The sequence below is a fragment of the Lytechinus variegatus genome, chromosome 9 (assembly GCF_018143015.1).
Source record: "Lytechinus variegatus isolate NC3 chromosome 9, Lvar_3.0, whole genome shotgun sequence".
NCBI lineage: Eukaryota > Metazoa > Echinodermata > Echinoidea > Temnopleuroida > Toxopneustidae > Lytechinus > Lytechinus variegatus.
The window spans coordinates 4,017,207-4,033,438 of NC_054748.1; the positions used below are offsets into that span (position 1 = coordinate 4,017,207).

Consider the following 16,232-nt stretch of genomic DNA (forward strand, 5'->3'; position numbering starts at 1 on the left):
TTTGCATGGTCAGCCCCCCCCCCCGAAAAAAAAGAGATAGTGAACATAACAAAAATCAAGGCCCTCAAAATGTTGTTGAACATGTTTACAATGTCGGCCTATATACTACCTTTGTTTGAAATAAAAAAAAAACAAAGAAATACATATAGATAGGCCTATATATATATATACCAAAATTTCAATAGGAATACAAGGCATGTCTGCCATTATTACATTTCATTTTTATTTAATGCGTTCTGACATACCTGCCTTGCTCTAAACAAGGGCGGAAATCTTCCCCCCCCCCAGGAACCAGGGGCCGGAAATTTGACAAGCAAAAAATAAAAAAGGGGGTTATACCCCAACTGTAAGGTCATTTCGACCAAGATAAATTTGACAAGCAAAAAAAAAGTTATTACCATAAAAGTAAAGTCATCTCGTCCAAAATGCATGTTTTATTTTGATTTTGAAGGATTAAAGGGATATGAGCAGATAAACAAAAAAGGTAACAACATTACTGTATTTCGTAAAAAAAGTTAGTCTACTTTTAGTAAATTGTCATGGCATAAATTAAAGAAAAAGTGGATGAGCATGCAGGGGAGAAAGGGAGTGTGTAATTGAGATAGAGGAGAGAGAGAGGGAGAGAGGAGAGGGAGAGAGATGAGAAGAGTGATGAAAACAAAATATCATAAATCATGATTCAATATTGCAGAAACATTATTATCTTATCCAAAAATAGATACAGGTTGTTACACTCAACATAGAAATCGTTAAGATGAATATTTTGACAGCAAGTTAAAATAACGTAGGCCTATACCACTCATTTTTAAGGCCTTCAATAAAAAAGATTTTTCCCCAAACTGATAATGCATCATGTCTTTTTAATAATTTCTTCAAAATAATTTATTTTACAAGAATTTCTATTTAAAATAACTGCTTGAACTCTGTTATCAGTTACTATAAAGTATATAACGAATTTGAAAGTGGGATATGGGATATGCATGGGCTGATCTTCTAATAAATCCAAATTTGATGGTCATTTTCGCATTTGTTTTCTTCCATGTCACGAAATTATTCCTTCTTCGTAAAATATAAACTCATACAAATCAGTTTGTCATGAAATATAGAAATGTGTTTTTTATCTGATATTTGGTATTTTTCATTTATTGGTTTATTGATTATACTTTTGTTCTTATAAATTTGAGCGCTTATGTAAGCAACTTATTATTAAATATTCTAATTATTAGTATACGTATAGAGACTGAAGCCCCAATTAAGGCCGCCGGCTCGGAGCTCCCAACCTCGTGGATGCGCGGCTCATTTTCTAAAATTGTAGTCTTACTATATTCAACATTTTTAGTGACCGAAACGAAACTCTGTGGACAATGAAGTTTTAAGCAGGCCCTCTGCGATGATGTCAAAATGAACATAATCTCTGGTGATATATGCCATCAAAAACGAAAAAACCAACTATATATCGGGACTGCAATTGATGTAATAATTCACAGTTTGCAAGTTAATGATGCCACTGCATGCGTCCTGACATATCTACCTTAATTGCTCTATAAACTCCAGCTTAATTACTTTAGATAATTATCAGTTTCACCTTCAGTTTTAGATTTGCTGGATCCTTCATACGTCTTTGGTGCGGGGGAGAATTAACCTTCTCCTTCTCCATATATACGTGTGACCAAAAAAAGGCTCTTATATAATCAAATTAATCAACACTCGAGATAATAACTAGCAACAAAATGCACTTTATTACAGGTATTTTGATTGAAAGCTATCAACCCCCTCCGCTTAACTGGTCGTTGTGGCGTGCGCCTGTAATCCAAGCTGTGGGGAAGTTACAAATTGATGCAGAGGTCCGAGGTTCGAGCCCTGGTCACGTCTTTCGGATGGTGACGTTAAAGGTCGGTCCCAAACGTAAATAATCATATCTGATCGATTGATACACGTCTGACAAAACTCAAATACACACACACACACACACACGCCCACTAAATCGTGATTGTACTAGGAGGAAGATTTATTTGCATACCGTGACCGCGATCGATACAATCGAATACATTATTAAAAAAAAATATCATGACTGTTGTGAAATAAACCTCCACGAAACGAAGTGGTAGAGAAAAAACAAATAATCATAAAATCTCCCAAATAATAACCATCTCACTGGGCCTCTTTCAGGGATTTATTATAGGTAAAAATAAACAACCTGGGAGGATTAATTGGCAGAATGCATATGACCAGGGTACTCAGATAGCGTTCCATATTCTTCGAGTGACAAATTTTTCATTACGGTTAGGCCTAGATGATATTGGCGATCATTTTTCGTTGGATCTGGTATTCTGCAGTAATTATGAAGGTGTGAATAGTAAGTATCTTGGGGTTGTGTTTGGATGAGAAAATTTAAAGCATATTTAGGGGTTCGGTTCTAACTTTTTAGATTCTGCTGCAGCGACATTACTGTATCGGAAACGATACCGTACGGTACCCCGGACGCCCCCCCCGCGCACCCGCCGATCCGGGCCGGCGCAGCGGCCGGAAGCCCGCCGCTGTCCCGGTGGGTGTTTCATAAAGCTGTTCGTAAGTTAAGAGCAACTTTAATAAGAACTACTGGTGATCCTATTTTGTGGTAAATGGTATTGAATAAGCGATTATTTAGCATGTATGAGAAGGGTTCACCAGTCCTTCTTAAACTTAAGTCGCTCTAGCTCTTATTTAAAGAACAGCTGTATGAAACGGCCACCACTCTAGGCGACACCGCAATACCACTCCTAGTACCAATGAGGTCAAAACATTAACATGTATGGACCTCATAGGCGACATTACCCAAAAATATGGGTTAGACAATGCTGTTCTGATTTCCAACCCAAGACTTTGGTAAATGTACGCCTTAATACAAATTGGAGTTACGTGATATGACTTTCATTTGTTGGGGAGACATTAAAAGTATTAATTAAGTAGGCCTAGTTCAAATTAAAATATATTATCATTAAACTTACATTTCAGGCCCTTTTTGTTGATTTTCGGTGAGCGTTCCACACAGCTGCGACGAGTGATCAACTCCGAAGTGATACGCGAACTGGTCAGCTGATCGGTCAGGTGATCGGTAGATTATCTTTTTGTCAGACGTTCATAATTTATGTAAAGCGTATCAATCTTCAGTATCTTGATTCCAAAGTATCAGCATTGCAGATAAATGTCATTATTGATTGGAATCAGTGGCGGATCGGGGGGGGGGGGGGGGGGGGGTGGGGGTGAGCATTTCTGCCCGATCCCCCTATTGAGATTTGTAGTAAATATTTTGGAATTAAATACGTTGTTCATACTAGTTATGCGACCCCTCCCTTATGATGATCACAGCATTATTTGTAATGGGGATATTTCGTTCATAATTATTCTTGTCTCTTTCTCCTTTTTAGCCTTTTTTTGCTTGTTAAAACCTTTTTTTCCTTTTTTTTGGGGGGGGGGCTCGCCAAATTTTACGTGGGTCAAAATTACCTTCATTTTTTAGTGACAATCTTTTTTCATTTGTCCATTTCCAGTTCTACGCGAGACAAAATTACCTTCGATCATTATTATAGTTAAAAACTTTTTTTATTTTTTTTTTATTTATTTATTATTTTTTTTTTTTGGGGGGGAGGTTGCCAAATATCATGCGAACGTTTGTCAGCTTTTACTGTTTTATTCGACTTATAATCAAATATTAAATGGGGCTTACCAGTTTTTTTTTAAAGTCAATTCATAAGAATATTCCTCCTCGGGATTTGAGCTTTCTTTCATGAAATATCAATTTTTTTCATGATTACCAAAAATACTTAAAATTTTTTTATCGGTGTATGCCTATAAAGCTTTAGCTCATGCGTTGCGCCTGCCATATTTTAATGCTGATCAACTTTATGCTTTTAATGAATTCCTAAAAACAATAAATTCTCAGATCATCAATTTTGTCGCAATCGAATAATTCGATTGCGTCTCTCTATCAGTTTTGAATATTCATAAAAAATATCAGCTCGTGCTTTTTGCTCATAATATTTTGATTAGTAAATTCTTCTCTTATATAATCGAGTCGGATAGATAGATAGATAACTAGAGAGAGAGAGTTGGGGGGGTCCCTCCGCTACTTGTCCTCGCTTATTTGTTATTATTTGTTATTATGCTCATGTGTGAGAGCTTTGTGTTTTCACATTTTTTTCTTTTTCAACCTTTTTATTGTCTCGGAGCTTCCTCTATTTCTTTACACTATATTATAATGTAGTCCTGTTTCAATCATTGGTGGCGGAAGCCCCAAATTTTAGGAGGGGACAACCTAAAAAATTTTGACAAGCAAAAAAAAAGGCTCTCAACCCAAACATTTTAGGGGGGACGTAGGAAAATAAATTGACAAGCAAAAAAAAAAAGGTCAACAACAAATTTAGGGGGGAATGTCCCCGCTTCCGCCGCCTATGGTTTCAGTTCTTTTTTTGTTCTCATTTCAATGAAAACATCATTATTAAACTGACGTACATGTAGAAGACTTTATTACGAAATTTTGACATTGTTTTGTTTCATTTGTTTGGCTTTCTTTTTTTCTTCTCCTCATCTTCTTTTTTTTCTTTCTTACTTTTTCCCTTTCCTTATTTTCTCTTCAGTATTTCATTCAGGTATCCGCCAATTTATACAACACCAAGCATATAGAGGCGGATAATCAGTGAGGGAGCATGACGGTGTGCCGCTCTAAAAAAAAGGAGGAATATTGGAAGAAAAAAAAAAGAAGAAGGGATGGGGAAAAAATAAAGAAAAAAAAAGATGATGATGGCAATGACGATGATGAAAATTATCTTGGTGATGATGATGGTTGTGTGACGGTTGTTGTGATGATGATGTGTGATGCTAATGAGTGGTGATGATGATGATGACGAGATGTAATTTTTTTTATTTGTCTTTGAATTAAGTAGTGCAAAAGTGAATTCATTTAAAAGTTTAATTAAAAAGCAGAAAAAAATTGAGAAAAAAAATCGAATGCGTTCGAGGAATCCAGTGCCCCCCCCACCAATCTTTTTCAAAGGTAAGATTTTTTTTTGCCCGGGGGGGGGGGGCCACTTCCATTCACGAGTGGATACCATGCGCGACCATGGGGTCTCGAAAAGCACCCTAAACACGTAATTTCCATATTCTGAAAATGCACCCCTTAACAAGTATTGGCGTGTGAAACCCTACCCTTAACAAGTATTGGAAACAAAACGATACTCTTGGCAAATATTCCCTGAAATGAACCCCTAAACAAGTACAGGAATGTTTTATTGTTACGGGTCCTTCGGTCGTCGGCTTTACCTTATTTGGTTTAGTACGACCCCACCTTCTACACCTCGCGCAAATCGGACTCTAAACACGAAGTGTTGGAGCAAAAAGGACATCCTTTATAAAACATTTTGATTTTGTTTTATCATCCCCGCAAATTAGACCCTAAACACGACGGTTTTCCTAGCGAATTAATAGATACCCTTTTTTCGTTATTTTTGTGTTTTTAACACCCTTATCACTACTTACGTAGTAACGTGCCCTATCGTGAAAAGGACATCCTTTTTACGTTTTTTTTTTGGTCGCGCATGGTATCCACTCGTCAATGTAAGTGCCCCCCCGGCCCCCCGGGTTTTTTTGTGACGGCGTAGGCCTTTGCAAGCTAGCAGCTATTATTATGGTAAAAAAGTAAATGAAATGTCAAGAAATACATGATAATGATTTTTATGGTACATTTTAGTAGGCCTATATCAATTCATACTTGTTATCAAAAAGAAAAAAGTGGGTCGTTACGGACCATTAAAAATGGGAAATTTGGGCATTTTATATTTAGGATAGAGCAACTGCTCGTTATAGACGTCACAATAAATCAAGCATTCTAAATTCTATCAACTCCATTTTTTGTCAAATAACACCTTCATCGATATTTTGAAATGATTTTTCTCATATTTTCATCATCTTTTTATCAGGGTGAAATTCCCCTTTAATTTACAAAACAGATTCGCAAACAATATCAAGAGTAGTGGGAGGCAAGGGTGGAAATCTAAGGTAGGGGACCAGGGGCTGGAAAACAGGCAAAAAAAAAAGGAAGGTTTATCACCCCCAAAAGAAGGTCGTCTCGTCCAAAATACATGTTTTACTTCGATTTAAATGATGTAGGCCTATTTCTTTCCATCATATATAAAAGAACAAAAATAGTAGGGGGACATTTGATAATGTGCCCCTACTATTTTGGGTTAGGGGGAAGTGTCCCCCTGGGATTTGCGCCCATGTGGGTGGGGGGTGCTGCACCTCCTTTCGGAATCATTATGGAACAGTGTGAATAGTCGCTGTGATTTCGATCTCATACCTATAAAAAAAATAGAACAAAAGAACGCCTTGACCACAGGCCAAAATGCCTAACAATTTTTCCCGCAGCATTAACAACTCTCGTAAGGGGCGCTCCATTTATAAATAAAGTTGCATGTGTAGCTGTCTATGGCAACAGAATCCATCGCAGAATTGAAGCCAGAAGCGTGGGAATTTGGCAGAAAATTCAAGAAAAGAACCGGTGAGTACCGATTTAAGAGTAATTATATATCATTAACATTTATTGAATCATAAGAATAAAGATTTTTTACGGAAAGAAAGCTTAGTTCTAAGCTAGGGCTGCCCAAATGCGCGTGAGTGGAGTCTCAGTTTCTTAACACGGGTAAGTATTGCGGTGTCGCCTAGAGTGCGCAATACTTACCCGTGTTAAGAAACTGAGACTCCACTCACGCGCATTTGGGCAGCCCTAGCTTAGAACTAAGCTTTCTTTCCGTAAAAAATCTTTATTCTTATGATTCAATAAATGTTAATGAATATATAATTACTCTTAAATCGGTACTCACCGGTTCTTTTCTTGAATTTTCTGCCAAATTCCCACGCTTCTGGCTTCAATTCTGCGATGGATTCTGTTGCCATAGACAGCTACACATGCAACTCTATTTATAAATGGAGCGCCCCCTTACGAGAGTTGTTAATGCCGCGGAAAATGTTGTTGTTGTTGTTGTTCGCTTGGGTTTTGAGGCGCGTGTCATTCAGATATGAATATTTACGCATTTTGGCCTGTGGTCAAGGCGTTCTTTTGTTCTATTTTTTTATGGTATGAGATCGAAATCACAGCGACTATTCACACTGTTCCATATATGATTCCGAAAGGAGGTGCAGCAACCCACACCCACATGGGCGCAAATCCCAGGGGGACACTCCCCCTAACCCAAAATAGTAGGGGCACATTATCAAATGTCCCCCTACTATTTTTGTTCTTTTATATATGATGGAAAGAAATAGGCCTACATCATTTAAATCGAAGTAAAACATGTATTTTGGACGAGACGACCTTCTTTTGGGGGTGATAAACCTTCCTTTTTTTTTTGTTAGTTTGTTTTGTTTTTTTTTGCCTGTTTTCCAGCCCTGGTCCCTACCTTAGATTTCCACCCTTGCCTCCCACTACTCTTGATATTGTTTGCGAATCTGTTTTGTAAATTAAAGGGGAATTTCACCCTGATAAAAAGATGATGAAAATATGAGAAAAATCATTTCAAAAATATCGATGAAGGTGTTATTTGACAAAAAATGGAGTTGATGAATTTAGAATGCTTGATTTATTGTGACGTCTATAACGAGCAGTTGCTCTATCCTAAATATAAAATGCCCAAATTTCCCATTTTTAATGGTCCGTAACGACCCACTTTTTTCTTTTTTGATAACAAGTATGAATTGATATAGGCCTACTAAATGAAAAGTACCATAAAAATCATTATCATGTATTTCTTGACATTTCATTTACTTTTTTACCATAATAATAGCTGCTAGCTTGCAAAGGCCTACGCCGTCACAAAAAAACCGGGGGGGCACTTACATTGACGAGTGGATACCATGCGCGACCAAAAAAAAAACGTAAAAAGGATGTCCTTTTCACGATAGGGCACGTTACCTACGTAACGTGATAAGGGTGTCAAAAACACAAAAATAACGAAAAAAGGGTATCTATTCGCTAGGAAAACCGTCGGTGTTTTAGGGTCTAAATTGCGGGGATGATAAAACAAAATCAAAATGTTTTATACAGGATGTCCTTTTTGCTCCAACATTCGTGTTTAGAGTCCGATTTGCGCGAGGTGTAGAAGGTGGGGTCGTACTAAAACCAAATAAGGTAAAGCCGACGACCGAAGGACCCGTAACAATAAAACATTCCTGTACTTGTTTAGGGGTTCATTTCAGGAATATTTGCCAAGAGTATCGTTTTGTTTCAATACTTGTTAAGGGTAGGGTTTCACACGCCAATACTTGTTAAGGGGGTGCATTTTCAGAATATGGAAATTACGTGTTTAGGGTGCTTTTCGAGACCCATGGTCGCGCATGGTATCCACTCGTGAATGGAAGTGGCCCCCGGGCAAAAAAAAAAAATCTTACCTTTGAAAAAGATTGGTGGGGGATGGATTTTCCTCGAACGCATACCAATTTTTTTCTGCTATTTTCATAATAAACTTTAAATGAATTCAACTTTGCACTACTTAATTTTTTCAAAGACAAAATAACAAAATTACATCTCGTCATCATCATCATCACCACTATCATTAGCATCACCATCATCATCACCACAACCGTCACCACAACCATCATCATCACCAAGATAATTTTCATCATCGTCATTGCCATCATCATCTTTTTTTTTTCTTTATTTTTTCCCCATCCCTTCTTCTTTTTTTTTTCTTCCAATATTCCTCCTTTTTTTTAGAGCGGCACACCGTCATGCTCCCTCACTGATTATCCGCCTCTATATGCTTGGTGTTGTATAAATTGGCGGATACCTGAATGAAATTCTGAGAGAAAATAAGGAAAGGGAAAAAGTAAGAAGAAAAAGAAGATGAGGAGAAGAAAAAAAGAAAGCCAAACAAATGAAACAAAACAATGTCAAAATTTCGTAATAAAGTCTTCTACATGTACGTCAGTTTAATAATGATGTTTTCATTGAAATGAGAACAAAAAAAGAATTGAAACCATAGGCGGCGGAAGCGGGGACGTTCCCCCCTAAATTGTTGTTGACCTTTTTTTTTTTGCTTGTCAATTTATTTTCCTACGTCCCCCCTAAAATGTTTGGGTTGAGAGCCTTTTTTTTTGCTTGTCAAAATTTTTTAGGTTGTCCCCTCCTAAAATTTTGGGCTTCCGCCGCCAATGATTGAAACAGGACTACATTATAGTGTAAAGAAATAGAGGGAAGCTCCGAGACAATAAAAAGGTTGAAAAAGAAAAAAATGTGAAAACACAAAGCTCTCACAACATGAGCATAATAACAAATAAGCGAGGACAAGTAGCTGAGGGACCCCCCCCCCCAACTCTCTCTCTCTAGTATACAGAACCCTATCTATCTATCCGACTCGATTATATAAGAGAAGAATTTACTAATCAAAATATTATGAGCAAAAAGCACGAGCTGATATTTTTTATGAATATTCAAAACTGATAGAGAGACGCAATCGAATTATTCGATTGCGACAAAATTGATGATCTGAGAATTTATTGTTTTTAGGAATTCATTAAAAGCATAAAGTTGATCAGCATTAAAATATGGCAGGCGCAACGCATGAGCTAAAGCTTTATAGGCATGACCGATAAAAAATTATAAGTATTTTTGGTAATCATGAAAAAAATTGATATTTCATGAAAGAAAGCTCAAATCCGAGGAGGAATATTCTTATGAATTGACTTTAAAAAAACTGTGGTAAGCCCCATTTAATATTTGATTATAAGTCGAATAAAACAGTAAAAGCTGACAAACGTTCGCGTGATATTTGGCAACCTCCCCCCCCCAAAAAAAAAAAAATAAATAAAAAATAAAAAAAAGTTTTTAACTATAATAATGATCGAAGGTAATTTTGTCTCGCGTAGAACTGGACAAATGAAAAAAAGATTGTCACTAAAAAAATGAAGGTAATTTTGACCCACGTAAAATTTGGCGAGCCCCCCCCCCCAAAAAAAAGGTTTTAACAAGCAAAAAAAGGCTAAAAAGGAGAAAGAAGAGACAAGAATAATTATGAACGAAATATCCCCATTACAAATAATGCTGTGATCATCATAAGGGAGGGGTCGCATAACTAATATGAACAACGTATTTAATTCCAAAATATTTACTACAAATCTCAATAGGGGGATCGGGCAGAAATGCTCACCCCCACCCCCACCCCCCCCCGATCCGCCACTGATTCAATCAATAATGACATTTATCTGCAATACTGATACTTTGGAATCAAGATACTGAAGATTGATACGCTTTACATAAATTATGAACGTCTGACAAAAAGATAATCTACCGATCACCTGACCGATCAGCTGACCAGTTCGCGTATCACTTCGGAGTTGATCACTCGTCGCAGCTGTGTGGAACGCTCACCGAAAATCAACAAAAGGGCCTGAAATGTAAGTTTAATGATAATATATTTTAATTTGAACTACTTAATTAATACTTTTAATGTATCCCCACCAAATGAAAGTCATATCACGTAACTCCAATTTGTATTAAGGCGTACATTTACCAAAGTCTTGGGTTGGAAATCAGAACAGCATTGTCTAACCCATATTTTTGGGTAATGTCGCCTATGAGGTCCATACATGTTAATGTTTGGACCTCATTGGTACTAGGAGTGACGGCCACAGGCGCAGGCCAAGCTCATTTGATTTGACAGTGACACAGCTGGTGCATGGTGTAGTCTTGAGGGACGCAATGATGATGATTTTTTTTAGATATATCATTGACGTCTTGACACTCTCTCCATAGTGTCTTCAGCGAAAGACCAAAACAAAGATGGATTCCCCCCAAAATCCATCTTTTTTAAACCGAAGTCAAGACAATTCATTGAATTTTATTAATTCTTACACCTTCCTACGCCTAATGCGTAGGAAGGTTTTAAATATTACTATTTAAAAATGTAAAAAAAATGAAGATTTCTTACCTAACTGATGCCGCGTAGACCCCTCGTTCCACATGTAAACAACGGAAATACAATAGCGTCGACCCTTGAACCGCTTATGTATGACGTACTTCCGGAAAGCAATGCCGTCTTAACGAACAATTTAGAGATAAAAAATCTTATTTAACAAATATTAAAATTTATTTCGTAATCATAAATAATTTATATAAATATAATTATTTTGATCACAAAATAAATTTTAATATTTGTTAAATAAGATTTTTTATCTCTAAATTGTTCGTTAAGACGGCATTGCTTTCCGGAAGTACGTCATACATAAGCGGTTCAAGGGTCGACGCTATTGTATTTCCGTTGTTTACATGTGGAACGAGGGGTCTACGCGGCATCAGTTAGGTAAGAAATCTTCATGTTTTTTACATTTTTAAATAGTAATATTTAAAACCTTCTTACGCATTAGGCGTAGGAAGGTGTAAGAATTATAAAAATTCAATGAATTGTCTTGACTTCGGTTTAAAAAGATGGATTTTGGGGGGAATCCATCTTTGTTTTGGTCTTTCGCTGAAGACACTATGGAGAGAGTGTCAAGACGTCAATGATGAAGAAATATATGATATATCTAAAAAAAATCATCATCATTGCGTCCTCAAGACTATGCATGGTGGGTGTTTATTATTTTCAATATTATTATTATCATCACTATAATTATAACTATCTTCATCATACATCATTTCAGTAGAGGCGCACGGCCAATATTGGAGACTGTCTCCCATGAGAGAGATTATCTCCAAAGAGTCCAATATCAGAGACTTTCAAAAAATTTTGGTAGGCCCTATCCAATTTTCAGAGACAGTCTCCAGTTTTGGAGACCAATTTTCTTTGTTTACATTGCTTAAAAAGGATTACCTTGGCGGCAAATAAAAATGTGATAAGCAGATTCCTGATGAAATATTACTCCTTTTCACCGTCTACTTTAAAAATTCACCGTCTACTTTTGTTTTTATAAGGATTTTTGTTGTCATCCACACACAAAACGAATGGGCTTCTGACCTTGGTGGGACAAAAGTTTGGGTGGAAAAAAATCATACTTTTGTTGGTGTTGTTTCTTTTGATCTTTTGCAAAGCAAGTCTCCATTATGGGAGATTGTCTCCCTTATTGGAGAGAGTCTCCCATATTGGCCGTGCGCCTCTATTGATTATTAGTATTGTTGTTTTTATTATCATTGTTATTCTTTATTATGTTAGATAATTAACTAAAATTCTCATCTAGCCTTGAGGACTCCATGATGATGTTTTTTTTTTATAATATTTTGTCATTTTTGACACATACTTCATCATGGAGCCTTAAACCGCCTGCCATATATGTTTAAGAGACTCACCATTTAAACAAAGATGGATTTCCCTAGGAAATCTATCCATCTTAAGATAAAAATCATGTAAATGGTGGTGATTTTAATATTATTTTTACACCTTCTTACGCCTAATGCGTGTGAAGGTTTCCAAAATTGGTTAATGAAAAGGCGAAAAATTGAAGGTTTACAAGACCGATCTTGTGTAGATCCCTCGATCCGTTTGTCAACAAAGCAAATTACAATAGGTTTGACCCTTGAACCGCTTTGTTATGACGAAGCAAGGTTTTGCGATGTTACGAAATGCTGTTTTGAAGAACCATTTATAGATAAAAATTATTATTTAACAAATACTAAAATTTTATACGTCATTATGTGATTATAAATAAAGAATTTCAGGAAAAGTTAGGGTATGTGGGCTTTTATTACTTTGTACACGGCCGAGTACAGGTTATTGTACTAGAATAGATGGAGTAGAAATTAGATATTGAATTCATTTATATCCATTTCAACTCACAGTCACACCCACACAAACACATCCACATCCAAGATTCTGAGCATGAAAAAAAACAACTTAAAAAATAATGCAATATTAAACAATAAGTAATAATTCATTAATAAGTGAACAGGTATCCCTCAAAATACAAAAAAGTAGCATTTGAAAAGAGCCCCCCGAAAAGGAGAAATGGAGCCTCAGAAATTTGAAAATGGAGCCCCTGAAAAAAGATATTTTTTTTCCCTGTATTGTTATCATTAATCTTTATCATTGTACTCCTTCCATCCATTCCATTCCTTTTATTTCATTTAATTCCTTCAGTCAAATGAAATCACTTTAGACTCATTCATAATGTTTGGGTATTATCATTTTTTTGTATTATTTATCATCATTATTCTTATTATTTTTGTTACTATTATTTATCTTTTATTATTGTTATCTTCTCTATTATTACCATTAATATTATTATTAACCTTTATTATTATTATTGTTATCATTACTTTACTTTTTGAAAATTATACCTTTGAGCTGTAAGTAAAGAAATGTGCCCTATAAAAAAGTGGCCTTGCCCCCCCCCAAAAAAAAAAATGTATCAGAATCTAGTACTTGAACTTTGTAGATGAAATGGAAGTCATTTAACTATTCAAAGCAGCAACAAGTTTTTGTGTTTAACCATGCTTAAGCTTAAATAGTCATAATTGACTGAAATGCCTTTAACTTTCAATGAAAGAAAAGAATCTGGGAGCATATGAAAGGCCAGAGGCAACGGCATGTGTGACACACAGACCATGCCTGTCAAAGCAATTCATGGAAATATCTGGAAGGATCACTGACCAACTCTGCATGAAATAATTTCCTCATATCTACATTTTTAAAGACTGCTACACAAACAAAAAAAATTCCTAGCTCTTTCGTTTTTACTTAGGACTGTACAGAACATGCATGCAGCCTCCTTTCAGTTCAGACCTTTTCCCTTGATAATCTAATTTGGAAAGAAAAACTATTCTCTGCTCTGACCTAAAGTTCTTGAATTCAATCACTGATTTTGATTTTCAATTCGGCCAAGGTTCATCACTTGCCCTTTATTGTAATAAAAACTTCTTGGTGCATTATGTAACATTTGTATGGTATTGATAATAGAGCTATCCATTTCCTTAAATGGTACCCACAAATAATGAAATGATCCATGCATTTCTTCATTGTATCCCAGAAGGTTAATATCTATTTTTTTCTTCAATTTTTGTACAGGTTTCCCCGATTCACGAAGGAACACTGCTTACCCCAACGCTTCTATAACAGTACATCTTCAAGACATGCTACATTGACTGAAATTGGTTTGTCAATGGGAGGATTGCATTCAAGAGTTGACAGGACCAACAGATGTGTTGAAGTTCAGCTTTGTCAATTCTGTTTGGACAAGTTTCCAGTGGTACATAAAAGAAGAATGCAGATGTTTCCATGATGAAGTTGAGTGCTTGGTGATATCTACAGGAAATAGTGTATGTGGGACTACAATACCTCAAAGACTGGTGATTGAGGTATTTCGGATACTGATGGCCAGAATCTGAGCCCACATTTAAATTGAGCAACATATGACATCATCAGTGGTGAAGGGCGGGAATGACGAACGGCAAATGTGTTGCGAGAGCTATACTAGTTGTGCTAGATGTATTGCTATATTGTACGAACACAAATATAATAAAAATTCTGACGCCCTGTGGAGTAAGCTGACATTCTAACCAATCATAGTGGTTTTAAAAGGGAACAGAGCTTTCAAATTTCATGATGTATTAAAGAAAAAAAGGGATCTTCAAACCGAGAGGTTTCATTTGGGACAACCAACCAACCATCTGTGGGGGCTCTCTAAGATGAGAATGATTCTGTAAATTTCTTTAGAGTTGCAGTGTTGAAGTAGAGCTCAGATATACAATGTTATTGTGTGCTGAGCAGTCTTACAGTCACTTTCATACCGGTTATTGATTGTTATTTGTTTTAATGTTTAACACTACATTATGGGGAGGTCATCTACATGTATTTGTAAGTTCTTGTGCAAGCCATTTATTTACTGTGGAGCAAAGTTTATTTCCCTTTGTCGCAATAGAAAGTTGAAAAGATTCCTTCTAGCCACTTTTACCATCTACTTTTTGACGTTCTGCATTGCTCTGCCCATCCTGTGCCATGACTTGCCATTAACAAAATACTATCGCCTCTGGAAGGGTACATCCAGACAAGCGTTGATAAACGAAGCCAAAGAGATCAATAGCTTCAATGCCGATAATGCCCAGACACACCTGGACCGGATGCCGAAGGAAGCCACTAAACAGCTGTATGAAGAATCAATGAGGAAGCAGGACCTCAGGTATGCCATCGTTGTTCAAACAATCCCAAGGAACGGGAGGCCGTCTCCTCGCTATCTATCTCAATTAATGCTTGCGCTACATGATATCCTTCGGGAATCCGGAGGCATCACAGAGACGGCACTGTTCATATGTAACACCCAACGATCTGCCGGAGAGCACAAGGAAGCAGTGGATCTGTCTGAATACTTCCCGATGGTGCAGACATCGCTCGGGCCAAGAGTGGATCGCTATGAACGCGAGAAGGAGGACTACCTCTTCTGTCTCCAGGAGGCGCAGAAGCTATCTCCAAAATATGTGATTGTTCTTCAAGATGATGCGCTTCCTCGTGCAGACTTTTACACAGTCTTGGATTATGTTCTGAAATATAGAGTTGAGACTCAGATTCATCAAAGTGAGCTTCATCTGGATCAAGACGAATGGCTCTGGCTTAAACTCAACTTTCCCGACTCTCTTGCCAAATATGAACGCAATTACTACTTTGCCTTGGAATGGGTTTCTGTAAGCCTTATTGGGGCATCAATTTTTGTATTCATGATGCGATTTATACTAACCTTGTGTTGGGAATAAATGCTGATGAAAAAGCAATAGGGGTCCTGCCATGCTTCCTTGTGGGATTCGTATACTTCATGTTATTTACATGGCTCCTCGGGAGACCGTATGTCACTCTTCCACTAACGCTTTCCAAATCCTTCTACAGCCTTGGCCCTGGGACTTCCTGTTGTCTGCCGGCCGTCCTGTACCCACAATCACAAATACCTGGGATCATCGGGTTCCTGGAAACGGTAGAGCTGGACCGAACCAGGCCCTTGGACTTTGCCTTGGACGACTATCGGGCCCAGAGCAAACTCCGCCAGTTCTTGATCAGTCCAAACTTATTTTTCCATATAGGAGTGGTTTCAGCTTTGCATAGCAGCACCTCCAACTCCAGGGTTGCTGAGAGCTTTCTGTTCATTGTAAAAACCATGAAGACTCCTTTTTTCCAATTGGATTCCTCAGGATTGAGAACTAAAGCACCTGGGGTCCATTGCAGAAAGAGTTGCGTTTAAACGCAAGTCAAAAAATCAATTGCAAGTCCAAAATGCGTGCTGTTGAT

General features: G+C 37.1%; 1 protein-coding gene across 1 annotated transcript; it reads left to right on the forward strand.

The window, feature by feature from the left end:
* Positions 1-2,257: 2,257 nt before the first annotated feature.
* On the forward strand, positions 2,258-16,232 carry LOC121421601 (post-GPI attachment to proteins factor 4-like). Its single transcript, XM_041616355.1, is given in 4 exon segments — positions 2,258-2,356; positions 14,028-15,698; positions 15,701-16,113; positions 16,115-16,232. Coding segments are annotated over 3 exon segments (1,347 nt in total). The 5' UTR covers positions 2,258-2,356; positions 14,028-14,791; the 3' UTR covers positions 16,142-16,232.